Here is a 22,287-nt window from a genome sequence, read left to right on the forward strand (position 1 = left end):
TTGGCATTCAAGGATTTTGCAGGTGATTCAAAAAAATTTACCTCCAATTTTTTCAAGGGGTAGGCATAGAAAAAATGGTCAAAAACTAAAAAATCTGCCGTGTCTCGGCCATTTGAAGGACGATTGTGATGTCCTTTGGCACAATGATAGCTCTAATCAATGCAAACCAATTGACATGCTAAAAAGGACGAATGTCCTACAAACGGCCAAGTTACAAGGACTTTTTTTGTATACATAAAATAGCGAATATCTCCGGCGTATCCTGTCCGATCCTTACGTTTCCTGTGTCAAACGATAACTATTAATGATACCCACTACCGTGCCAAAGTACATTCAAATCGTCCTTGTAGTTCTTGAGTTATCCTGCAATTTGAAAATTTTATCTCTTTCTCTTGGGCAGCGGGCCAAAAAATTACAAGTGTTGGATTCTTAGATGACGTCATATTTTTTTGATGCAGACCGATTAAGTTGGTACTTGCGATCCTAGCAATACATGACCTGCAGCAGGATATATGAGATATACGTTTTTTTTCGGCAAAGGACTTTTTTAGTTGTTAATCGTCAACCATCTCTCGGCACATATATTTGTGTTCAGGATAACTAGGCCTATAGAATGGGATTAATAGATTTTAAGGCTCTTCCAAAATAATGCACATTACATTTTTTACAATTTCAACATTTATTAGCTATGCATCTTACACCAAGAAAACAAAACCAGATTGTATTTTAATTAGCAACTTGCATAGGTTTGCTCAATCGATATCCAATTTCTTGAAGTTACCCTCGATGCCAAACAGATCGGAGGCGTTCTTTGGCTTGCCAGGTCGGAGTTTCTCATTGACCTGATGTCTTGTCTCAAACTCGAGCATCTGTTTGCGATTATCCATTAATTTCTGATTGTAAAGCTCTATAAAGGAAATTGTATATTAATTTAGAGTTCAAGTGAAACGAGAATCATTTAATAAATTATTACCCTTGGCCACACACATCTCCTCCAGTGGTCCACCGTAATCCTTGGGGAGCATCTTTTGGGGCACAAACTTAAAGAATTCATTCAGATCGCTGTGCATATACAAAATGGAAGTAAGTTCCTTTTTCATAAACGGAGTCATCAGAGCCATTATCTTGTCCATAAAGGGTACAATATTGATAAAGTGGAAGCCAATAAGCCTTAAAGCTGCTGCTTCCTAAAGGAAAACTGTTAATATATGATTTTACTAATATTATTTTTAACTTACCTGCAGATAGAAGAGGAACTTTTTCATTTGCAACAATCCAATGCGCGCCACGTGACCTAGAGAGCAGCCCTTGAGATCGATGACAATCACATGGCCCTTTTGAATTCCATCCTCGTACATCCAAAAATCGAATATCATGCAGTAGCTAAAAATAAAATGAAAAGGGAACACAAATAATAGTTAAACTATTAATAGAACAAATAATTAATTAACCCCGCACCACTGTCATTATATTAACCAACTTAATTGCTAATCATTAAGCTGAAAGCTGCTTTTTTTGCGTATTCACTGTGATACTTGTATCTGTTACCAGATATATTCGTATCTGTATCTGTATCTGGACATGCCGCTATGATGCGTGTTTATAGTTAAGCTGACGTTTTCACTAACACACTACGACCTTAGGTACTTTGATCTCTCGCTTTGATCCCTCGCTGTCATAACAACGACATTCGAATTTCAAAATACTGGACTTGTAAATGCACGTAAGCTGGTAATAGCTTTAAGTATTCTAAACTTACTACGAGTATATACCTGCAATAGACTGTAAATCATATTTATAGCCTTTGTGTGGATCGTTTTTTTAATGATAATTACGGGCACATTTAATTGATTAATTGATTGCTAATGACGTTGGCAACTTAAGCTAAATAGTGAGCATTATTTGTTCCTTTATCTAAGCTAAGTATTTAAATACACTTTCATTTTATCTCCAATAAAAAATTTATGACAACTTACAACTCTTAAAAGTATCCTAATAAAATTGGAAATTCAGGAACATATTGACTTTTAGAATCTGAACAGTTTAGCAAATTAAAAGAAGAAAATTGTATTCGTAAATAAAATTTTCAAGTTAAAAAACCAATTCTGTTTTACAAATTGACACGTTAAGGGTACTAAAAATAAAAAGAACAAAGCTAACAGTTTTATGAATTTTGTGTTAGTGGTATTAAAGACCATTAAAAAAAAAATTGGATACATTATAGAGGTTTAAGAACCAATTGTTGTTTTACAAATTTGTTCAGGTTAGGAAATCAAAGACAAGTACCATCAGAAAGCTAAATCAAGTGACTCGACTAGACTATGTTTGGTATTTTGTACTCTATTTAAAATATACCATAGAGTGTAAAATATACCAGGTTGTCAATAAAATGTTCAGGCATCATAAAGACTATAGATATTATTGTATTTACCAAAAATCTAACTTCAACATTACACTTGCTATTCGATTTTTATCGATTTGCGGGGTCGGAAAATAATGAGTCTGAAGTATTCTTTGGACGGACAGACAAACAGGCGAACATGGCTATATTGTCACGGTTGTTGATGATGATCAAGAATAAATAAATACTTTGTAGGGACGGAGATGCCTGTAACATATACTTTCTGAAGGCATAAAGTTATAATAGACTCCTTTCTTATGGGTAGCGGGTATAAAAATGTTCGAAAGCTATACAAAATTACTTGTAGTTGGACTCATACTGTAATCTTACATTATATATTTTATAGCTTACAGTTTCATGACGTCGGCGTAGTTGAAGTTTGCGGTAGTTAAATCGGACAGTTTGCCCACAATAACGCGATAACCCTCGGGCGTGGTTCCTGGCAACGGCACAACCGATCTGCAGATACAAGTTTAGTTTGTTGAGGTACAACGGTGCCACAGGATAATTTATGAGCTCTATACTTACACCGTTTTCATGGCGCGTTTCAATTCATTGGACTCGATATCCAGGTTCACAAAGAAGTCGTCCAAATGGGTGCGAGCCGTCAGATTCGTGTCCAGGACCTGTTTGGCCACTTCCATGCTGTATTTGCAGGCATAGAAAAAGTGCAGAGCCTCGCCCTCTGAGAAGTGGGCGGAGATGTGCGGCTGGGCGTGTATCCAATCGACAAACTTTTGCACCTCGGCACGCTTAATCTCTGGGAAGCGAGCATATTGTTCATCCAGATCGGCTTCCTTCATTTCAGCACAGTTTGATTTATTGGCAACTTGGCACAACACAAAATACTTAAAGATACTTTTATTTTTTTTTGGCGAGACGTTGCTGCTGCTGAAAAACGCGTTTCCCACTATCGACGGTCGACTCTCGAATGAAATTGAAATTGAAATTGAAGCTGTTTGCTTTCGCAAGTGAAACTGGTTGCCCGTTCCCTCAGCAGCCGCTGCCACCTTCCACCTACCGCCTCTGTGTGACGTGATAGTAATTTCGACTGTTGTTTCGTTGTTGTTACTCTTTCGGATCGAGGAGGAAAACTGCAACTGGTTGCCTACTCTCCACTGACTCGCTCACTCGCTCACTTGATCATTTCACTTCCATCATGCACTTGCGTGAAAATTCAAGTTTTTCCGTTTTTTACCTCTTTCAAACTATCATTAAATTTTTCGGTTGTGTAATATCTGATACTCGCCGCCGTCCAGTAACGAGAGTAATGTAGTTATTATTTTTTTTTCATATTTTTTTATGATGGCCTATTATAAGCGCTTGGCGTGTGCTCGAGAATTGGCCCTGGAGCTCGCTCACTCGCTCGACATCGCGAAACGCCTCACTGATTAATATGAAACTCCCCTGGGAAACGATGTTTGTTGTTGTTATTCAACCGCATCGGACACCATTACGTATAAGTGATACACATTTTTACTGCAAAATTCGGTTGCAACTTTACTTCGCAAAGTGTCTTAATAAGTTTTCATTTTAATTGCATCTAAGCAACAAAATTCGGTTTAGACGCATTGAGTTAATTCTGTAGATTCTTAGTTATATAAGATATTATAGTTTAGTGTTTAATTTGTTTAATTATAGTGATCAAATTAAATAGAGTTTTGCTCTAAAATATTATTGTATTTTTGCTGAAATTGTAGTGTTTTAATAATTTCAGTTTTGTTGGAAAGTGCTTTATTTGCTTTTTTAACGCAATTCTTAAGTGGTTGTTCTTTTATTCATACATGTTTTAATTAATAAATAAAGATTATAATTTGTTTGCTATTTAAATATTCTATTCTTCTATTCTAATTTTGTGTATTTAAATAAAATAATTTGCAGCTTATGTGATCCAAGTCTAAATTGAGCAACATTTGTAGTGTTTAAGTAATTATTTATTTATGCAAAATATTCTAAATCGAACATATTTTCTCTTATATTTTTTTTTAATTGAGCCTTGCATTTAAATCAAATTATTTAAATTGTAAAATTACCTGTAGTTATTTCATCTGTGTTAAACTGTATCATAATATCTAAATAATTGTTTATTTTTTTTAATTGAGTTTTTAAAACAAATCGTTTTATATTATACCTTTTTTTAGTTACGCCATAAATGTAATTAAGTAAAAATATATACAGCTTAGTCCTACAATATAATCTACATTTATATAGTAGTTCTATTTTTATTTGAGCTAAAATTCTTTTTTCGAAAAAGGTTTTACTTCGCTTAAAATTTGTACTGTTTTATTGTTGTACATATCACAGTACTTATAGTGTATTGTACTATATTTTCACAATTTAGACTTAATTCAATTTAGTTGAATTTGTATTCCTTACAAGATTTCTCGAGTAACACTGTATTCTGACAATAAACTTGAAAGCATAGCGTGATGTGCCACTTCAGTGGAAATACTTATTAATAACACCTGTACGAAGGCTGACTTCTCATAATCTGTGCTGCTATTAAAGTCATCGTAATTAAAAATCAATTGTTTCGCGATAAATCAGTTGAGCTATTCATTCATGGTAATTCAAATGGAGGATCAGTGTTGGCCGAGCCCAGTTCTAAGCAACTTTCATAGATATATTCCTAGTTATGCCAACGTCGCGTCGGCCCCATTCTGCGGCCAGACTTTTGACATTTTGCCAGCAGCAGCAACACCAGCAGAAGTAGAAGTAGAAGTAGAAGTCGAAGCAGGCAATGCCAGAGTCGCAGCCACAAGTGGACAGCTCAAGAGGCACTCGACTTCAGCTTCAACAGCAACAGCAACAACAACATGCTGGTCTCTCGCTGCTGTTCAACCTGTCTCTCTGGCTCTGCCCCAGTCTATGCCACCGTCTGTGTCTCCGTCTACAGCTGTGTGTCTAACGTCAGTCTGTGTGCCACTTTGGCGTGTCTGAAATTCCAACGGATTAGAAGTTGCGCGCAAAGAGCAAACGGCATTTTGTTGCAACCAGTTTTTGACTTTGGATGTGGCTGTGGTTGTGGATGAGGAGGCAGCAGCCTTGCAAATTCTGGGATCGCTGTCGCAGCACAGCACACAGGTGTCGCAGTGTCAAGCTTCCAATAGCAAGCTTCGTTTGAGGTGCCATGCAGAAAATTAATTACCACTAACTTGGGTACTTTTTAGTGAGTGGCTCGTGACTGACATGAGTCACTTTTGCTGACCCCAAAAGCAAGGCAAAGCACAGCGAAAACCAATTGCAGGAATGCTCGATGACAACATCATTTTTGGTGTCGTATGCAACGTGCCTCGTTTTGATGTTGCCGTCACGCAGCGAATCCTACACGCAGTTAGTGTGCCTCCTTTTTGGGGTTTGGCTTCCACTTCGACTGCGACTTCGACTTCGATTTTGACTTTGGCGCATGAGCGCACGCTGTTGTCCTCCTTTTGTGGTCCCCCCTTTGCCCACCGTCTGCTCCTGCTGCATAAGCATAAAAGTGGCTTATCCGTTGTTGTTGTCATTTTTCACGCATTTGACTGCATTACTTAACCTCAATTTGACTGGGCGACGTGCAGCAGCAGCACAGACAGCAAGTTGTTGCCCCCTCAAGCTGCCACCTCTGCTGCTGTTGTTGTTGCTGCTGTCGTTTCCGTTGTACGACAAATGAAGTTGTCGCGTCGTTTTGCATACAACTCGCTGCCTCACTCACACTTCACTTGCTGCTGCTGGCAAATCTTGGTGCATTTACTCGTTTTTTCGCCTGCTCTTCAATAGCGGATCCTGTTCATTTCAATTCGACTCTCTGACTCATTTGTATGGATTGCCCTACGTGTTTTGTTGCAAACAATGGGCCGCTTCTGCTGCCCCAGTCTCATTGCCTCGTCGTGGCGCGCCTTTTTTTTGTTGTTGTTGTGCCTGGAACTGGGGCCCCGTGTTGATTGTTGCCACTGCCACGCGCTTGCCGTTTGCCACAACAACAACAACAGCAACAGAAAAAAGCTTCAATTCTGATGCCCATTTCGATTGGGATTGCCGCTTAACAAACCCGCCACCTCTTCCTTCCTCAAGCTTCAGTTGCTTCAGCTTCTTTGACACATAGAGAAACTCGTTTGCGCATGCGCGCCACTTTTTCGAGACTTTTTCTGTTATTTTAGCGGTTTTTGTTTTGATTTCTGATTGCCGTTCGAACGTCTTTTTATATGCTCTGTCGTCAGTCGCTTGCCACTTGCCACTGGCCATAGTTGCAGTTGTTGTTGTTGTTGTTATTCGCTTTTATTTACGGTGGCAAGTGCCGCTTGACAAATTGATTTTGATTTGTTGCCTTTTTATTTTATTTCAACATTATTTTTCTCTCACACGAACTTTGTTCAATTATTTTTCTTCATCTGCTATTTAACATAAAGCAAATGTGTGATAAGCAAATAGAGAAATGAGGTAATTTTGCTATGGCCAGTTATATAAGGATTATTATTTGAAGAGTTGAGCACAGAATTCTTTGAAATTCTTCTGCAAATCTGTATAAACAAAAATATGTTAAGCTTTTTCTTGGCGGCTGAATTTAGAATGAAATTTGCATAAATTATAATTTGCTTTATGCGAATATTACAGCTTCTGGCATTGGTATTCATATTTACATTCCAACAGGCATCTATTTAAAATTCTTTAAATTACAAGAAAGGCAGTCTTTCTAGTCCGAGATACTTGACAACAAATAAATTAAAAAGCTAACGCCTCAAACAACTGAATTCAACCGAAAAATTTACTCTCCGAATTTCATTCATTTGTTTTTTACTTAAATATATTTACATGATTAAAATAAAATGTAGTTCAAATTTTTCCTTCATTCAAATACTTTATTTATACCCGCTACCCATAGGGTAGAAGGGTATTATAACTTTGTGCCGGCAGGAAATGTATGTAACAGGCAGAAGGAGGCATCTCCGACCCTATAAAGTATATATATTCTTGATCAGCGTCAACAGCCGAGACGATATAGCCATGTCCGTCTGTCCGTCTGTGTGTCTGTCCGTCTGTGTGTCTGTCCGTCTGTGTGTCTGTCCGTCCGTCCGTATGAACACCTAGATCTCAGAGACTATAAGAGATAGAGCTATAATTTTTTTTTTCGACAGCATTTGTTATGTTTGCACGCAAATCAAGTTTGTTTCAAATTTTTGCCACGCCCACTTCCGCCCCCGCAAATCAAAAAAATCGAATAACACGCGTAAATTTAAAGCTAGAGTTGCGAATTTTGGTATATACTATAATTAGTATAGTAGTTATGATTCCTGAAAATTTGGTTGCGATCAGATAAAAGTTGTGGAAGTTATTAAAGAAATACTTTTGTATGGGCAAAAACGCCTACTTATAAGGGGTCTTAGTTGCTTTGGCCGACAATCTGGTACATTGTGTCGTCTATGGTATATTTTGAATGGTGTGCTGTATCGATATACCAAACATACCAGTTGGTAGTATTTTTTTTTAGTATTTTCGGTATATTTTGAAAATAATACCGCAATATTTTCCCTTTTTTAAAAATGGGTAGCGGGTATCTCACAGTCGAGCACAGTCGACTGTAACTTTCTTACTTGTTTTCTTTGTAGGATTATCAAAAGGAAATTGTTCAACTTTTTCTTTACAAAAATTTGATTTTATTTTTACATTTTTTACAAATTTTTTGATGAAATAATTTTTTGAAAAACTTGAACAATTTATACAATTTTTAAGATGATTCAAACATAATTGTGCAACTATTTTTTAAATAATTTTATTATTTTGTATTTTCCTTACTTTTCCCATTAATAAATTACTTTTATTTTATAATTTACCATTGTAAACTTAGTATTTGAATTCGCAATACAGCTTGAAACTTTCTTTTACCTTTATCCCACTTTATAACCCAATTGTTCTCCGTCTCTTTAACCATAAATTAATCAATTACTTAAGCGTAATCTGTTTTAAATTATTTAAACTGCCACAATCCTTGTTGCATTTGTATCTAATCACTCAATAATTGCAGATACTCAGTTATTGTCGTCGCCTGGAGTCGAGGCAGCAATCGTTTAATTTTTATGCCACGCCGCAAAAGCGGAAATTGGCCGCTAAACACACCTCAAAGAAAGAGCAACAATAATAACAAACAACAACTATTGCACTCGTAATGAACAATTATATATGAGTTTAGCGAGTTGCCAACAGAGGCAATCAAATTAGAAACCAAACAAAGTTGCAGTTGCCGCACAAAACTAGCAACAGTTAAAGCTAAACACTTCACTCGTTAAGGGTAAAGCCCCATTAACAAAGCAAAATACACAAAAATACTTATACAAAAAAAAACAAGAGAAGAAAAAACAATAATAAAACAAAGCCTGTGTATTACACGGTCATTGGCATCCTGTTTCATGCAAGAGCAAGCAACAGGATGCTCAGGAAATTAATGCCAAACACTCAAAATGTGCGGCGAGGGCTCGCTCGGATCGCTACGGGACTGGGAACGAATAACAAAAGCAACAATCGTCACTTAGATTGCCAATAAAGTGAGCAGAAAATGTGGTTGACTGACTATGTTATACCTACACCTAAATTTTGAAGTTATTAAGGCAGTTTCAAGTATTGCTAGTTAAATATTAATTTGAAATTAATGCCTTATTATTTTCTGAGGATAAGAAGTCTTAAAAGGCTTCATCTACTAAACATTTCCGCATAATTAAAATGTTGTATATTTTTGTACTTATGAATCAATCTATAATGTATAATACAGTTGTAATGTCCCTAATTTAACTTTAACCTTTAATGAAATAAAATATAAATAAATATTTTTTGATAAAAATCCTATAAAGTATACTGCAGGAAATAAGGAATATAGCGGGATAATCTATTTGTTCAAGAAATAATTTTGTATTCTATCACATTTTCATAAATAAACTTACAAGATAAGAAAGAAAACTTCTCATCGTCTCATCATTAATTACAAAAGTAAATATTTTATAGAATTGTGCAAAATATATTTAACTTGTTACTTTCATATAATTTCCTTCAAAATTAATTATTTTATGTTTTCTATATTGTATTTATTTCGCCTCGTTAGCAATTTATTTAAGTAGTATTATAATTCTACACCAACTTGTGAAATGTAAATATTTTTAAAATAAAGTGATATAATATTTTTCATATTAAATAATTTCATTTGAAATTTAAGTAAAGAACATAATACTCAACTTCCAACGAAATACAATATCATAAAGCAAAAGTTTCAAGCAAATCATGTTTACTGTTAGATATACCCCACTGTGTGTGCAGGTGCAGGTATAGCAAGTAAATCAACAAAAGCACAACCGATTCGACTGTGACGTACCGGGAATGTGAATGTGAATTGCAGGCAGCGAGTCAGGAGCAGAGACTTCAGGCAGCGGCACAGACAAAAGACAGGGTAGGAGCTGAGGGAGCGGAGAAGTGGAGGGGGAGTACGAGTGAGTGATAAAGCGGTCTGTTAGGGGAACGTCTGAGGATCACAAAAGACAGACGACAACGAAGAAGAGGCAAAAAAGCATTAACGCATTTTGAAATAATTGTCTGACAGGACGAAAGTCAACATCAAAGTCAAAGTCAAAACGCAAAGCCAAAGTCGAGGGTCTGATATTCAGTAGGAGACTAGAGGGGAGGGTAGCGAGCTGAAGGGAAGCACAAAGGGAGCGTATTGTTGTGTTCTGTTTCTGTTAGCGTTCAGTCGTGCGTCTCTGAAATCCTTAAGGCAGACACGAAGAGAAGAGCAACCACCGCGGGCAGTGAATACACCTGATGATGACTCCCGACACCTGAGTCAGCGAACGATGTTAAAAAATGATAATTAGATGGTCTAGCAACCCTCGTAAATAGGATGCGGATGCAGCAGTTACAGTAACAGGTAACCGTCGCTTCATGGTGGTTGCAATCACAGTGATGATGATCGCGTGTGTGAGTGTATTCGTGAGTGTGTATGAGTGTGAAGTGATCGTTTGAATATTTAAATGCTGTCGTCGTCGTCGGGGTCGCAATGTGACCCTTAAGGTGCAACAGGAAGAGAGTCCAACAGAGAACACAACAACAGTCCTGTGTCGGGGATGCGCTTCAGCAGATTCAGCGACCGTTGGGATGCCTAGACGCGGCACTAATTAGTGGCAAGCGAAGTCAAGTCGCGGCATTTGCTATCTACATACTCGTAATTATGAATTCAATATTTTCCGACCCTTTCGCTGAGTGCAGAATGAAAGGAAGCAAACACTTGACATGCCCAAGTCGAACAGGATCGAAAGGCAGACTGGAGAAAAGGGGCTGCAGATCACTTCAACTTCAAGAGAGTGTAGAGAATGTAGAGAGTGCAGTTGTGGGGCAACAAAGGCGTGGCAAGAAGAGGAGGAGAAAGAGAGAGAGAGAGGGAGACAATGTGCTTGGCAATTACGAGCTCATTGCCGGATGGTGAAATTATATTGCACCAAATGGGAACAGAAGAGAAAGCATTAAGGAAACAACAATCGAGAGAGACAGCGAGAGAGAGAGAGAGAGAGAGAGAGAGAGGGGGGCAACAACAGAGGAGCAAATCGTCTCATTTTTAAGTGGCGCACAGTCAGGAGCCAAATGTGTTGAAGGCAGTGAGTGGCATGCATAAACGGGAGCTGCTCCAAGGAAGCAGACAATTGATACTCATTCGCTCGCTCGCTGGCATTCACAATGACAATCACAACACACACACACAAGCGAACATGAATGAATAAAAAAGATACGTGTGTATCTGAAAGAGCAGAAATTATGCGCTTGATAGATGCCAAGGCAATTAACAGCGATTTACAAATGATTCGCATGCAATGACTGAGTGCCGCCATCAATTCACTTTCCCAAAACGGAGTCAAAGGACCCGCACTCTCAAAACTAATGACGGTATAAGTCACAAAATGTATCACAATTCAAACAGCAACTATATTAAGCGCATTAATCACTTGCGAATACGAATCTTTCGCTGCTCCTTTTAACTGCATCTTTATCACGTCGCTTATTCAACTGCCTTTCTTTGTATTTGAAACGTAAGCTGCTAAAATCACAATAGATAAGATCAATCTATTATACCAGTGTGTCTATAATTAATCTCACATAACATCAAGTTCGAAATATTCTCGACAGTAAGATTTTTATCAGCATCTTCGTATGTGCCATCTAAATAATTAGTGTCCGACTTAAAGAATATCATAAATAAGGTGAAAGAGTTAATATTCTCTAAATATTTAATGTCCAACTTAAAGAAAATCATGAACAAGGTGTAAGAGTTAATAATCTCAAAATAAATATAATTAGATCCTTAACATCATATTCAATATATGTTTAAAGATTATTTAAGTGAAAAATCCGTGTTATCCAAAAGTAGGATCTTAAAAATTTAATATTGTATCTAAAATATTACAATCAAATTATATACATATATATATATAATTGTATTTATGTATTTTAATTCGCAAAGCTTTAAGAACTTCTCATAAATAAAATTTAATCTATGCTGTCAAAAATTGTTTTAAAGAAGGGTTTTTAAATCCATGGGATCATTCACAACTAAACAAACACTAATTTCACTTTTAATAAACCTTACTAGCACATTTCATTTATTAATTCGATTGTGCCATCATTTATAATAATAATTTTATTTTCCTAGGAAGTGATTTATTAAACACATAAAATATTCTGATTACGCTTTCCTTAGAAAGGATGTTAAAAAGTGGTCACTAGTTTCTAATACTGACATCTGATAGAAAGCAACTTTATTTTGCGGTTGAGAGCAATCCTAAGACCTAAGGCCATCCCATGGGTGCACCCGAGAAGATTTCTACGAATTTCCTAACCGCGACAATTCCCTGGGCCAAAGAATGTTTTGCTTCTTTGCTTCTTTGCGTGCCAAAGCAAACCATGTGCCTGGAGCTGCCAGAGGCAGCGTCTCGCTCTCTTTCGCTCCCCTTCTCATTGGTATCCATATCCATTAACATTGTAACGCTTTGTGCTTTCGTTTCGTTTCGTCCGTGAATGCGGCCTGTGATGATCCAGTGTCCCCCCTCCTTCCTTCTGCCCCGCCTCGGCCACAATGCTTTACAGTTGTGCTTGGACACAATCTAGGCGCGCTTACACACAGAACGGCAGAGAGATAGAGAAAGGGAGAGAGAGAGGGAACAAGAATCAAAGCGAGAGCGAGAGAGCGAGCCATGTGTCTAGGTTCGTTGAACTTCGCGGCTGATGATTTGCGCCTAGATTCTCTCTCTCTGGACGCAATTGCCCCTCGCTGGCTCACTCCAAATCGGGGGTTAGATTCTTATTTTCCTGTTGCTTCAGCGATGCTCGCAGCGAGGATGATAAATAATGAGATACGCTCTCGCTTGCCATGTGAATTTACAATGGGAGATCTGTTTATCACATAATTCCACGATTCCCTACAATCCCAGCTCCCAGTTCTATTCACTCGGTCGTCTCTCTATCTCTCTCAACTTGGGGAGTTGTTTGTGTCGCCTCTCTTATAAAGATTGCACATATGTTTCCACTTATTGCCATGATTCGTTTGACCTAAATCCGCCCAAAATATGTTACAAATAAGAGATTTCTAATGTGGATTTCGTTAACATGCAAATGCTAGCAATGATCTAGATTCCTTAAGCACTTTTCCAAATCTCTGCAATAAATTTCTAATACAATCTTAAACATCTTATAAAAGAATCTAGGCAAAACTTCAAATAGTTTGTGATTTACTGAGTTTTGAACAGTTGTCAGAGGTTTTTAAAGATAATAATCTTCAATTTGTTTACTAATATGATATTTTGATAGATCTATAGTAGTATAGTAATACTACTATATAAACAATTTGTAAATGGAAATACGATATAAACCATAAAATAACAGTATTAATTATTAGCATATTAAAAATTGTTCTCAGGATAAATTTCTTTGTTAAGAAAAGCGTCTATAAAAACACTTTATTCAATGTAGTATAATAAATTTTGAAATATATTCAATAGTATATACATATTCTGTATACTATCTTTAATAGTTGAGTTTCTCAGGATAAATGTTTTGCTTAAGAAAGTTGTGTATAATTTGAAAATATGAATAAAAATACCTTTAGAAATGCATTTCCCAGGATCAGTTCCGTTCTTTTGGAACCTGTGGCGTGTCCAGAGAAATTCGTAGCGCCTCAAGAACTTTGCATAATTTCCACAACAACATTACGATAGATACTCACAACTTAAATAGATCTTATCATACTGTATGCTCCGTCGTTTATAAAATTATGTGGTATAAAACCAGTGAAGCAGGGAAATTTTCATTTTCTTGGATGGAAAATGCACGTGCATAAAGGCCAAGACAATTTTCTTGGGCCGCCAGAAGGCGTCGCCGACTCTAACAATGTACAAGTAAACATACTTATATGATGTCTAGGGTAAATAGATGAGCTCATTTATAAATTTCAATAATGCGAGGCGAGGCGAGGCGAGGCGACTCGCATTGTGAGGAATGTGCAACCCTCAATGGCAAAGTCAGCGGCGCATGGACAGTGTTTAATTGTTGTCCAGGGTTCGAAAAATGCTGTTGGGGTGTGTGTGTGTGTGTGTGAGTGTGCGGATGTTGTGAGCTTCACAAGGACATGGTCATGAATCCCACATAATATTTGCATCTCATTTCCGGACACTTGGGCGCTCTCTGTTAGAATAATCGCGCAAATGCCGAGGGTCAGGCCAAGGCCCCTCTAAACTCTACAGAACGGACCTGCGGGCTCTCTTTCAAACGGAAATGCCTTCAGTCAATGCGAGGGGTGAATAATTACATTGATTCCCTGCACAGCCCCTGTTACAGTTTTCACTGTTTGCAGGAACAACCAACATATCACTATTGCCATTCCATACTCCCTCTCAGAAAATTTTCCTAGATTTCTCCCAAAAATCAAAATGCAATTTTCACATAGAATTTCAATGCACTCGTTACGCTTTTCTGCTCACGAGTGTATTTATGGCCATGGTCTGGGATTTATTTATTTATTTTTTCTCGTTTTGAGGTGCGGTATGCAGCAATGTTAAGTAACGGGGGTGGTCCGATTACAATTCCAATTTTCCATTCCTATAGCTGACAGTTTCCCATGACTCGGTGACAACACGTCACACGTCAGTTAAAGCAGTTAGGGTCTTGAACCTGTTGCTGTTGCGTAATGCATTAACTGATTTTATTAGGGTAGCCTTTGCGTTAATAGTTTCTGTACATGCTAATGAGCTGAGAGCTGAGAGCCAAAGGAATTTACAAACATAAATTTGTATAGTTTAAAGCTCCAGTTGATTCAGCCTGGGGCGCCATCTATTGTTAGGTAGAAGCTCCAAAATGTTGTGTATAAATGGTAAAGATTTCGTAATCCTGCACCTTTTTTATGATCCTCCATAGCTAACTGATTATCGCGAAATGATTGATTACACTAAAGGTGAATAGCATATAGTATTCACTCGGCTATTTGTACGTGTGTGCACTAGTAAAAAGCGAGTCACAATTTAATTTGTAGATAGTGTAAAGAAAGCCATTAATCATACACACATAGAATTGAGAATAGCGAGAACTGAGAATTATTGTACCCTATGGGGCCCAAAAACACAAAACGTCCCTGGCCAAGTGAGCAGCAGCAGCAGAAAGTAATTGGAAAGTCAATGACCGTGTGCGTCAAAGATCTCTGGACTTTTTCGGCAACAGAATCGTCAATACATCATCATGCCCACTCGCATTATTAATCCTCAGCGTTTGCTCCAAGCTGAGCTCAGACACAGCCACATAGAGAAAAGACCCAAAGAAACTATCACACACGCACACACACACACACTCGAACATAGATACACAGAGACAACAGGTTGGAATGTGGATGTGGGCAGCGTGTTAGCTTCCCATTCCTCATTCCCCACCATTCCCATTCTCATTCCCGTTCCCGTTCCCGTGGCTGCTCGTTGTAGGGTTAAAACCCACAAGCGTTTCTTACTCTTTTTTTTTAGGTTTTTTTCTTTTTTGGAAATCATCAAACAATAGAAAGCTAGACGAAGCAGCAGGCGAAGAAGGCAGTCAGGAAGAACCGCGAAAGAAGCGACAACAACAACAACAACAACAACAGCAGCAACAGCAACAACAAAAGACAGCACTGGTCGGGACGGCAGTCCGTTTTCGGTCATTGAACTGGAGAGAGTGAGAGCGAGAGGGCGAGGCAGAGTGGTAGAGGTAAAGGTAAAGGCAGAGCGAAAGAAAGGGAGGAGAGCGATCTTTGCTTTCGACTCGTAACAGTAAAAAACGCGTCAAATAATGCGTTGCAACCTGTACTGAGTGTGCCACACACTCGTTGCCTCTTCAAGCGGAAGATCCAAATCACAATCACAGCTTAGGACTCCGCCCGTATGCCAGCCTTGCTATTTACGATTTATTTACGAACCTTCTCTGTCATCGTCGTCTGTCAACTCCACAAATGGACACACGCTCCAAAAAATACAAAAGACTTCCATACCCTAGTAAATTTCCTTTACAACTTAAAAGGGTACTAACAACGCGATAACAGAAAATAACTGTTAATTGCATACTACAAAAAAAAATTAAATCACAACTATTAAAAAATTTATAGAAATAAAAAATAAATAAACAAAAGTTACAACTTTTTAAAATTAACCTAAAAGGATTTTCTAACATTTACATTATTTTCGTCTAAAATTATTTAGCAAATTTTAAAATCATTAAAATTACTGATAACCTTATATTACGAAGAATATAAATCGTATATCATACAATAAAAAAATTATTATTAAAGAGAAATGTAGATTTTACGAAATATGAAGAACTATAAAAAGACCAGACATTTAAGGAATGGTTACTTTATATTATAACGACGGAAATATAATCTAATTATTTACCACAAATTATTATTTAAAGGTTAAGTTGACTTTCGGAAAAAATGTAAGCCAAAAATTTAATTTCAAATTTTAGAAAATCAATAAATATAAATAAAAATAAATTATAAAAAAAACTGCCCTATATAGATTTTCTTTATAGAATTAGAGCCGTTTAAAAAGTAATAAAAGCTAGGTGAGGAATAAAAACTATTATCTGTTCTGTAGTATCTAGATTCTAAGACCACATTTGGTTATCTCAAATTATGACTTAACAAGGAAAGAGTTAATTAATGATATGCTGCATAATTGGGACTTAAACCACTGTGCGTAGTCCGTTTGGCAGTTAGTTAGTTAGTCGTGGCCACCTGACTCGACGTCGTCGTCTTGCTGGACAAAAGTCCAAAAGTGGAAAGTAACTTTACATGGGCCGCCAATTTACATGCGTTCGCACTGGCCACGTTCATTCATTTCATTCACTTGATGTGCCAGTGTGTGTGTGTGTATATATAGATTTTTATGTTAAAAGCGTCGCGCATTTTTATTATTTTTTATGATACGCACAGCAAAGTTTTGAGCTGAACGAACGAACGAACGAATAAAAGAAAGAAACCCTTTCTCTCCCTTTTAAAGCGGCGCTTTCTTGAGTTGCATTCTTGAGTTGGGATTGCGTAAAATGTACCGTTAGACTGCTTGGATTTTGATATGTAAATTAACGCGTGGGACATGTGGCCCAGTCACGGACTGAACAGCGGCTGCTGTTGCTGCTGCTGTTGCTGTCGATGCCACTGGCAAACGCATGCGCAGCGGCCATAAATACTATACAGCAAGGCCTTCGAGAACCTGCCAGACAGACAGACGGACAGATGGACGGGCGGAGTGAGAGACAGTTAGCCCCAAAGCCAGTTAGCCAACGGATTGCGCAGTTGCTTTTGTTTGGTTTCGTTTGTTTCATTTCATTTCATTTCGTTTCGTCTCGTTTTTTTGTTGGCCCAGTTGAGTTAGTTTGGCACAGCATCCGCTACTACAACGATAACAACTGAAGCTGCTCCTCTTCCTCATTTGGCTGCTGTTGTTGCTTCTAGGTGCGCATCCGCCTTCAAATGCTAGACAGAGAGCAAAACTTACACTTGGACTTTGACGACTTGTTTTCAACGTTGTTGTTGCTATTGTTGTTAGTTTTGTTTTCCTTTGCGTTGCGTCTGTGTTCCCACTCATTTGCTTAATTTCAATTTCGTTTCGTTGCCATTTATGGCACAATGACCATGAGCAGCTTTTTAGACATTGTTGTTGCTGTTGTTGTTGTTGTTACTGTTGCTCGCCCTCTTTATGTTGTTGATTTTGTGGTGCGGAGGATGTAACTGTTCATTTGTATTGCCACATTAGAAACAAGAAACAAGATACATGGGCTGGGCATGCAGATAAGCGAAACCGACGATCGAGCTTTTGATGATATCAGACGCAGCAGCAATAGCGGCAGTCGAAGTCGTCTCAGGGCATTTTAACTCTACACACACCCTCCAAGTTTACAATGAGAACACTCGTTGCACAACACACAGCAAAAGCTTTTTCCTGACAAACGTGACTCATGTACCTGTCAAGTGAACTTTTTGCGAGAACAATAAAAAAGCTCATCCACAAGTATTGTTAGAAGGCGACAGCTTGCTTGTCAGCTGCTTGCCAAAACAACAGCATAAATAACACGAACAACAACAGCCAAACAACATCAACACAACTCCGTCTTGACACATTTCATTTCATTATCCAATTAACATAATTAGTTTTCATCAATCAATTAATAATTCGAAGCAGAATCGCAGCGATCGCCGTCGTCGTCGCAGAGCGAAAGAGCGAAATGCCAGGCAAAGGCAAAGCGCATGCATAAATCAAAAACAAAACGAAATACACTTGTTGCGCCCAGTATTGAAAACGAAGCTGAAATAATGTGACTTGGCATTCTACGACACCCCAAAAACAAAATCCAACAGTCGCAGTCGCGGTGCCAACAACAACATACCCAACAAGAGAGCGAGTAGTGTCAAAACAATAACAAGCCACAGGCTGTGCTGCGCTCCAACTCTACACAGGGCCTGAGAGCTGCGTTGAGCTAAGCTTTTCGTTGGAGACTTGCGCTCTTGCTGCCACGTTCTCTCTCTCTCTCTGGCTGCGCAGCAACGGCAAGTTGTATTTGTATGTGTGGCCCGCATAAAGCAGTTGCGACGTCGGCGCCGTGGGGCTTGGCTGTCGTATGTACGGACCTGCATTATAAATCTCTAACGAGTCGCTTGCGCGCGCTCAGTTGCCGCTCAAGAGCTGTGTGTGAGCGTATGTTTGCTGCCCTGACTCCATGCTCTCTGCTCGCGCGTGTGTGTGTGTGTGTGTGTGAGGTTGTGAGGAAAAGGGTTCTTGAACTTAAAAGGGGTCAAAACATAAAATGAAACTCAAAATGCCTTTGCAGATAGACAAACTTAGTTGCGTTTGTGTAAGAGAGCAATGCTTGTGAGTGTGTGTGCGTGGCTACGTGCCGGTGGTTTGGTGCTGCTGGTGTCCGTTGTTTATGCTGCTGCTGCTGCGCTGCCTCGGTCGCTGCTTCAGCTAGCTCTGCGACTTCCTCCATTTGCCTTTGTGGCAGTTGTTGCCTTTTGTCTATTCCATTTTCTATTTGATTTCTACCTGTTGTTGCTTGCTGCCGTTGTTGTTGTTGTTGGACCTACGTTTTATGTGACTGGCTTAAAGCCTGTTGCTCCCCTTTTACACTGTTCCTCCTTCTCCTCTTCCCTCTCTGCTCACGCACGCACAACGCTGCCTCCTATTATCATTTCATAGGGTTAGCTGGAATTCTGCTGTCTCGCTCTCCTGAAACTTTTATAACTTTTCTCGAAAACAACAAAACTTGAGCTCATCGTTATTTTTAGCTGACGCATGTGTGTGTGTGTATCTGTGTGTTTTGTTTTGGTGTGCATGGATGCGTAGGATCTCCAGCCAATGACCCAAAAAAGTATAAAACTATTTGTTGGGGTCAGTCCAAATTTCGGGAATTGTAGGCAAAAGGAGTTGCAACATAACCTCACTCCAGTTTCAGAGTTTCGAGTTCGACTTCGGCTCCACCTACGTGAACCATTTGTGTAAACATTATTATTTATGACGTTAGGCTTTCTGTTTTCTTCAGTCCCATTTTGCTATTTACAATTCCATTTCTCTGCATTCGTCTTTCAGCTCCTGTCTTCGCTCTCGCTCTCTCACTCTATTTGGACTCCTTACCTTTACGCTCTGTTGCTTTCCCTACCTTTGTTTTTTTTCTGCTGTTGGTCGTCGTCGTCTCCTCTGTGATTGCTTTGAATCTCGTTTGTCAATCTAGGTTGCTGAAGATGTTTGCCCCTCGGGTCTCGAGACTCGGGACGGCTTCGGCATCGACATCGGTCAGCGACCTTTCGGCTGATTACACGTGTTGTAAATTAGTTGAGGATCCCATCTACAACTCTAGTCTCCAGTCAGTACCCTAAAGGTACGAATATTGATGGTTTGTTTACCTTACGTTCGTCTGTTGTTGACGCTAAGGGTCTCCCAATTTGTTCAGCCTGGACTCGCAGCTGAAGTGCGGCTCCCATTTTGGGTATTGTCTTTGAGTCAACAAGTGTGAAGATCTTTGGCTATAACATGTGATGTATGACTTATTTATCCTGACTTCAACGAAGTTTTATTTGATTCCTGAGTACCTATGTCTATTATTGTTGTTGAACTTTTGGAATTTCTTTTAAGAATAGATTTTTAAAATGACCATATGGGATTATCTAATAATGTTCTATAGTAAAAAGTTCCTCACCAAACCAAGATGAAAAACCAAACTGAACTTATCCACTTAGATAAAGAAATGTTATAGAATAGATAGTCTAAAATTATATATTAGAATAACTTAATTTTACAATCTTTTTACAAAAATAGTAAAATCGTAGTTTAGATTTTAGTTTTTAAAGTCAAAATAAATTGCCAAATTTTTCACCTACTAACTTACATTTATCATCGTTTATGTTATAGTACTATGATACAAGGCATATTAAAAACACTTCTCAAAATTATACAAGTTTTACTAAAGTGCTGTGAACTAGTTATTTTTTCAGCTGTTAGTTCCTTTCCCAAGTCTACTGTGGGATAATCAACATAAAGAACCGTGTAAACAAGCGACTTTTCACACAAAGATGAATTGGACAAACATTACAAGCAGTACAAAAAGAATCCCAAAGATACAAAAAGAGCTACACGAATTTAGACTTGCACTGTGGTTGGCTTGGGGAGACACACAAAACAGAAGAAGAAGAATAAGAAAACAGTTGAAGAAAGATACGATATTTTGTAAAGATTTCTAAATTATCGAGCGACTGTTTCTTTTTGTGGCAGGGGGAGGATCTCAAAGTTATTGTATGTTCACGACGACGTCAAGCAGCGGCACCTGATCCAACACAGATATCCAATAAACAAAATGAACAAGACCAACACGAGAAGAAGAGCAGAGCTCTGGCTATTTCACACCTTGTGGGACCCGTTAGAGAGACAACCAAAAAACTCCCATAGAATTCGCCACGGGGGCTAACACTGAACTGGCAACTGAGAACTGGGGGACTGAGAGATCTGAACTTTTTTGAGGATCTAATAACCGGTTCTTTAATCTGCTGCTTGTCGGACTCTCTCGACTTGTGATTACTAAATTAGCACTCTCCTGATTGCTGTAACAGGCCTCTCCCCTCCTGTCCCATGCCATGTTTTGCCATTGTTTGACTTTTCTAATTGCCGTTGAGAGCAAAGAGTTAGAAATAGAAAATGAAAAATAAAAAAACACTCTGAAATTCCTTTTTAATTAGCAGCCTCTGCGTACAAGCCGTAGGCCTTATGTTTTGTCATCTCAAACAGATCGTTGCAGCCACCTGCCCCGCTTATCTTCTCTTCTCACACAGCATTGTGGCAGCGTCTTAACCAAAAAAGTAAAAAATAATGTTGCGTCATAATTGTCGTCTGGTGGGAACTTCCGATGCGCTGCATACAGACTCGATTGTCTATTATTTTTATTTCGTTTTCTCTGCCTCAACTACTAACTTGGCTAATGATGTTTTTGGGCTTTTCGAATCCGGAAATGTTGTTGGACCTTTTTTTCTACTTCTTTAACGTTCTGTCGGATGTGACAAAGCACTCTTATGGGAGACCCTCGGACTTCGGGACCGGGACTGTACTGGGGACCTTTGGGCAATGCGACACGCGATTAGCTGGCGTGTGAACCGTGGCCAGTTCTTTGTTGCCACTGTTCTTTCAGACTTAAGGTCCTTTTTGAGACCATGAAATTACCATAAAATTAGTCGCGACTATTACCGTTGCCTAGGTGAACTGTTTCCCAGGACCGTGCATAATTTTCACGCGTCTTTAAACTTTATCGGCAACAACCCCCGCTGAACACTTGACGATTATCCTGTGAAAATGTATATGAAAATATCACAGGCACCTGCGTTCAGCTCGTTATCCTCACAGCGAGTCACGCTGTCATAATTAGGGCCAACAAGTTGCAACTTTCACCCCCCGAATTTGGGCAACAATCGAAATCAAGACACAGTCAACTGGTTTTATTTTTTGGGATTTCTGTGGCAACTTAAAAGTTTCCCATGCTGGCAGGAGTTGTTGCGCTGTTGTTGCCGCTGTTTCGATCCCTGCGACCTGCAACCAGTTGCATGTCTTGCCGCAATACCCTCAAATTAACTTTTTTATTTACTGATTACATTTTTATTTTTCGATTTTTATTTTCAACTCGATTTTAGAGTTCTTCTTAATGGCCCTTGACTTGGCGTATCCTTTTTCCCCTTCTGCCTTTTGCGCTGCTCATTCTCCCACGTTGTCGTCCTTGTGACAGGATCGCCGTCCCGATTTTTCGATACAGTTTTATGTATTTTGTGTTGCTGGCCTCGTTTTATGTGCTCACGATCCTCATCAAATAGACGTCCTATTGACACAAACACCTGGTAC

General features: G+C 38.7%; 1 protein-coding gene across 1 annotated transcript; it reads right to left on the minus strand.

Moving 5' to 3' along the window:
• Positions 1-673: 673 nt before the first annotated feature.
• LOC132786972 (alpha-tocopherol transfer protein-like) lies at positions 674-3,345 on the minus strand. The gene is made up of 5 exons (XM_060793779.1): positions 2,930-3,345; positions 2,753-2,860; positions 1,239-1,383; positions 974-1,187; positions 674-907 (listed from the first exon to the last, which is right to left on the minus strand). The coding sequence occupies exons 1-5, from the start codon at positions 3,202-3,204 to the stop codon at positions 753-755; spliced, it is 897 nt and encodes a 298-aa protein (XP_060649762.1). The 5' UTR covers positions 3,205-3,345; the 3' UTR covers positions 674-752.
• Between the last annotated feature and the right edge of the window lie 18,942 nt (positions 3,346-22,287).

This window comes from Drosophila nasuta, chromosome 2R, assembly GCF_023558535.2.
Source record: "Drosophila nasuta strain 15112-1781.00 chromosome 2R, ASM2355853v1, whole genome shotgun sequence".
Lineage (NCBI taxonomy): Eukaryota > Metazoa > Arthropoda > Insecta > Diptera > Drosophilidae > Drosophila > Drosophila nasuta.

Coding starts and splice junctions, on each gene's coding strand:
- LOC132786972 (XM_060793779.1), bottom strand. CDS start 3,204: ATGAAGGAAGCCGATCTGGATGAACAATATGCTCGCTTCCCAGAGATT. Junction 1,384..2,752: donor TACGCCGACGTCATGAAACT/GTAAGCTATAAA, acceptor TTTTATTTTTAG/CTACTGCATGATATTCGATT. Junction 1,188..1,238: donor AGTTCCTCTTCTATCTGCAG/GTAAGTTAAAAA, acceptor GTTTTCCTTTAG/GAAGCAGCAGCTTTAAGGCT.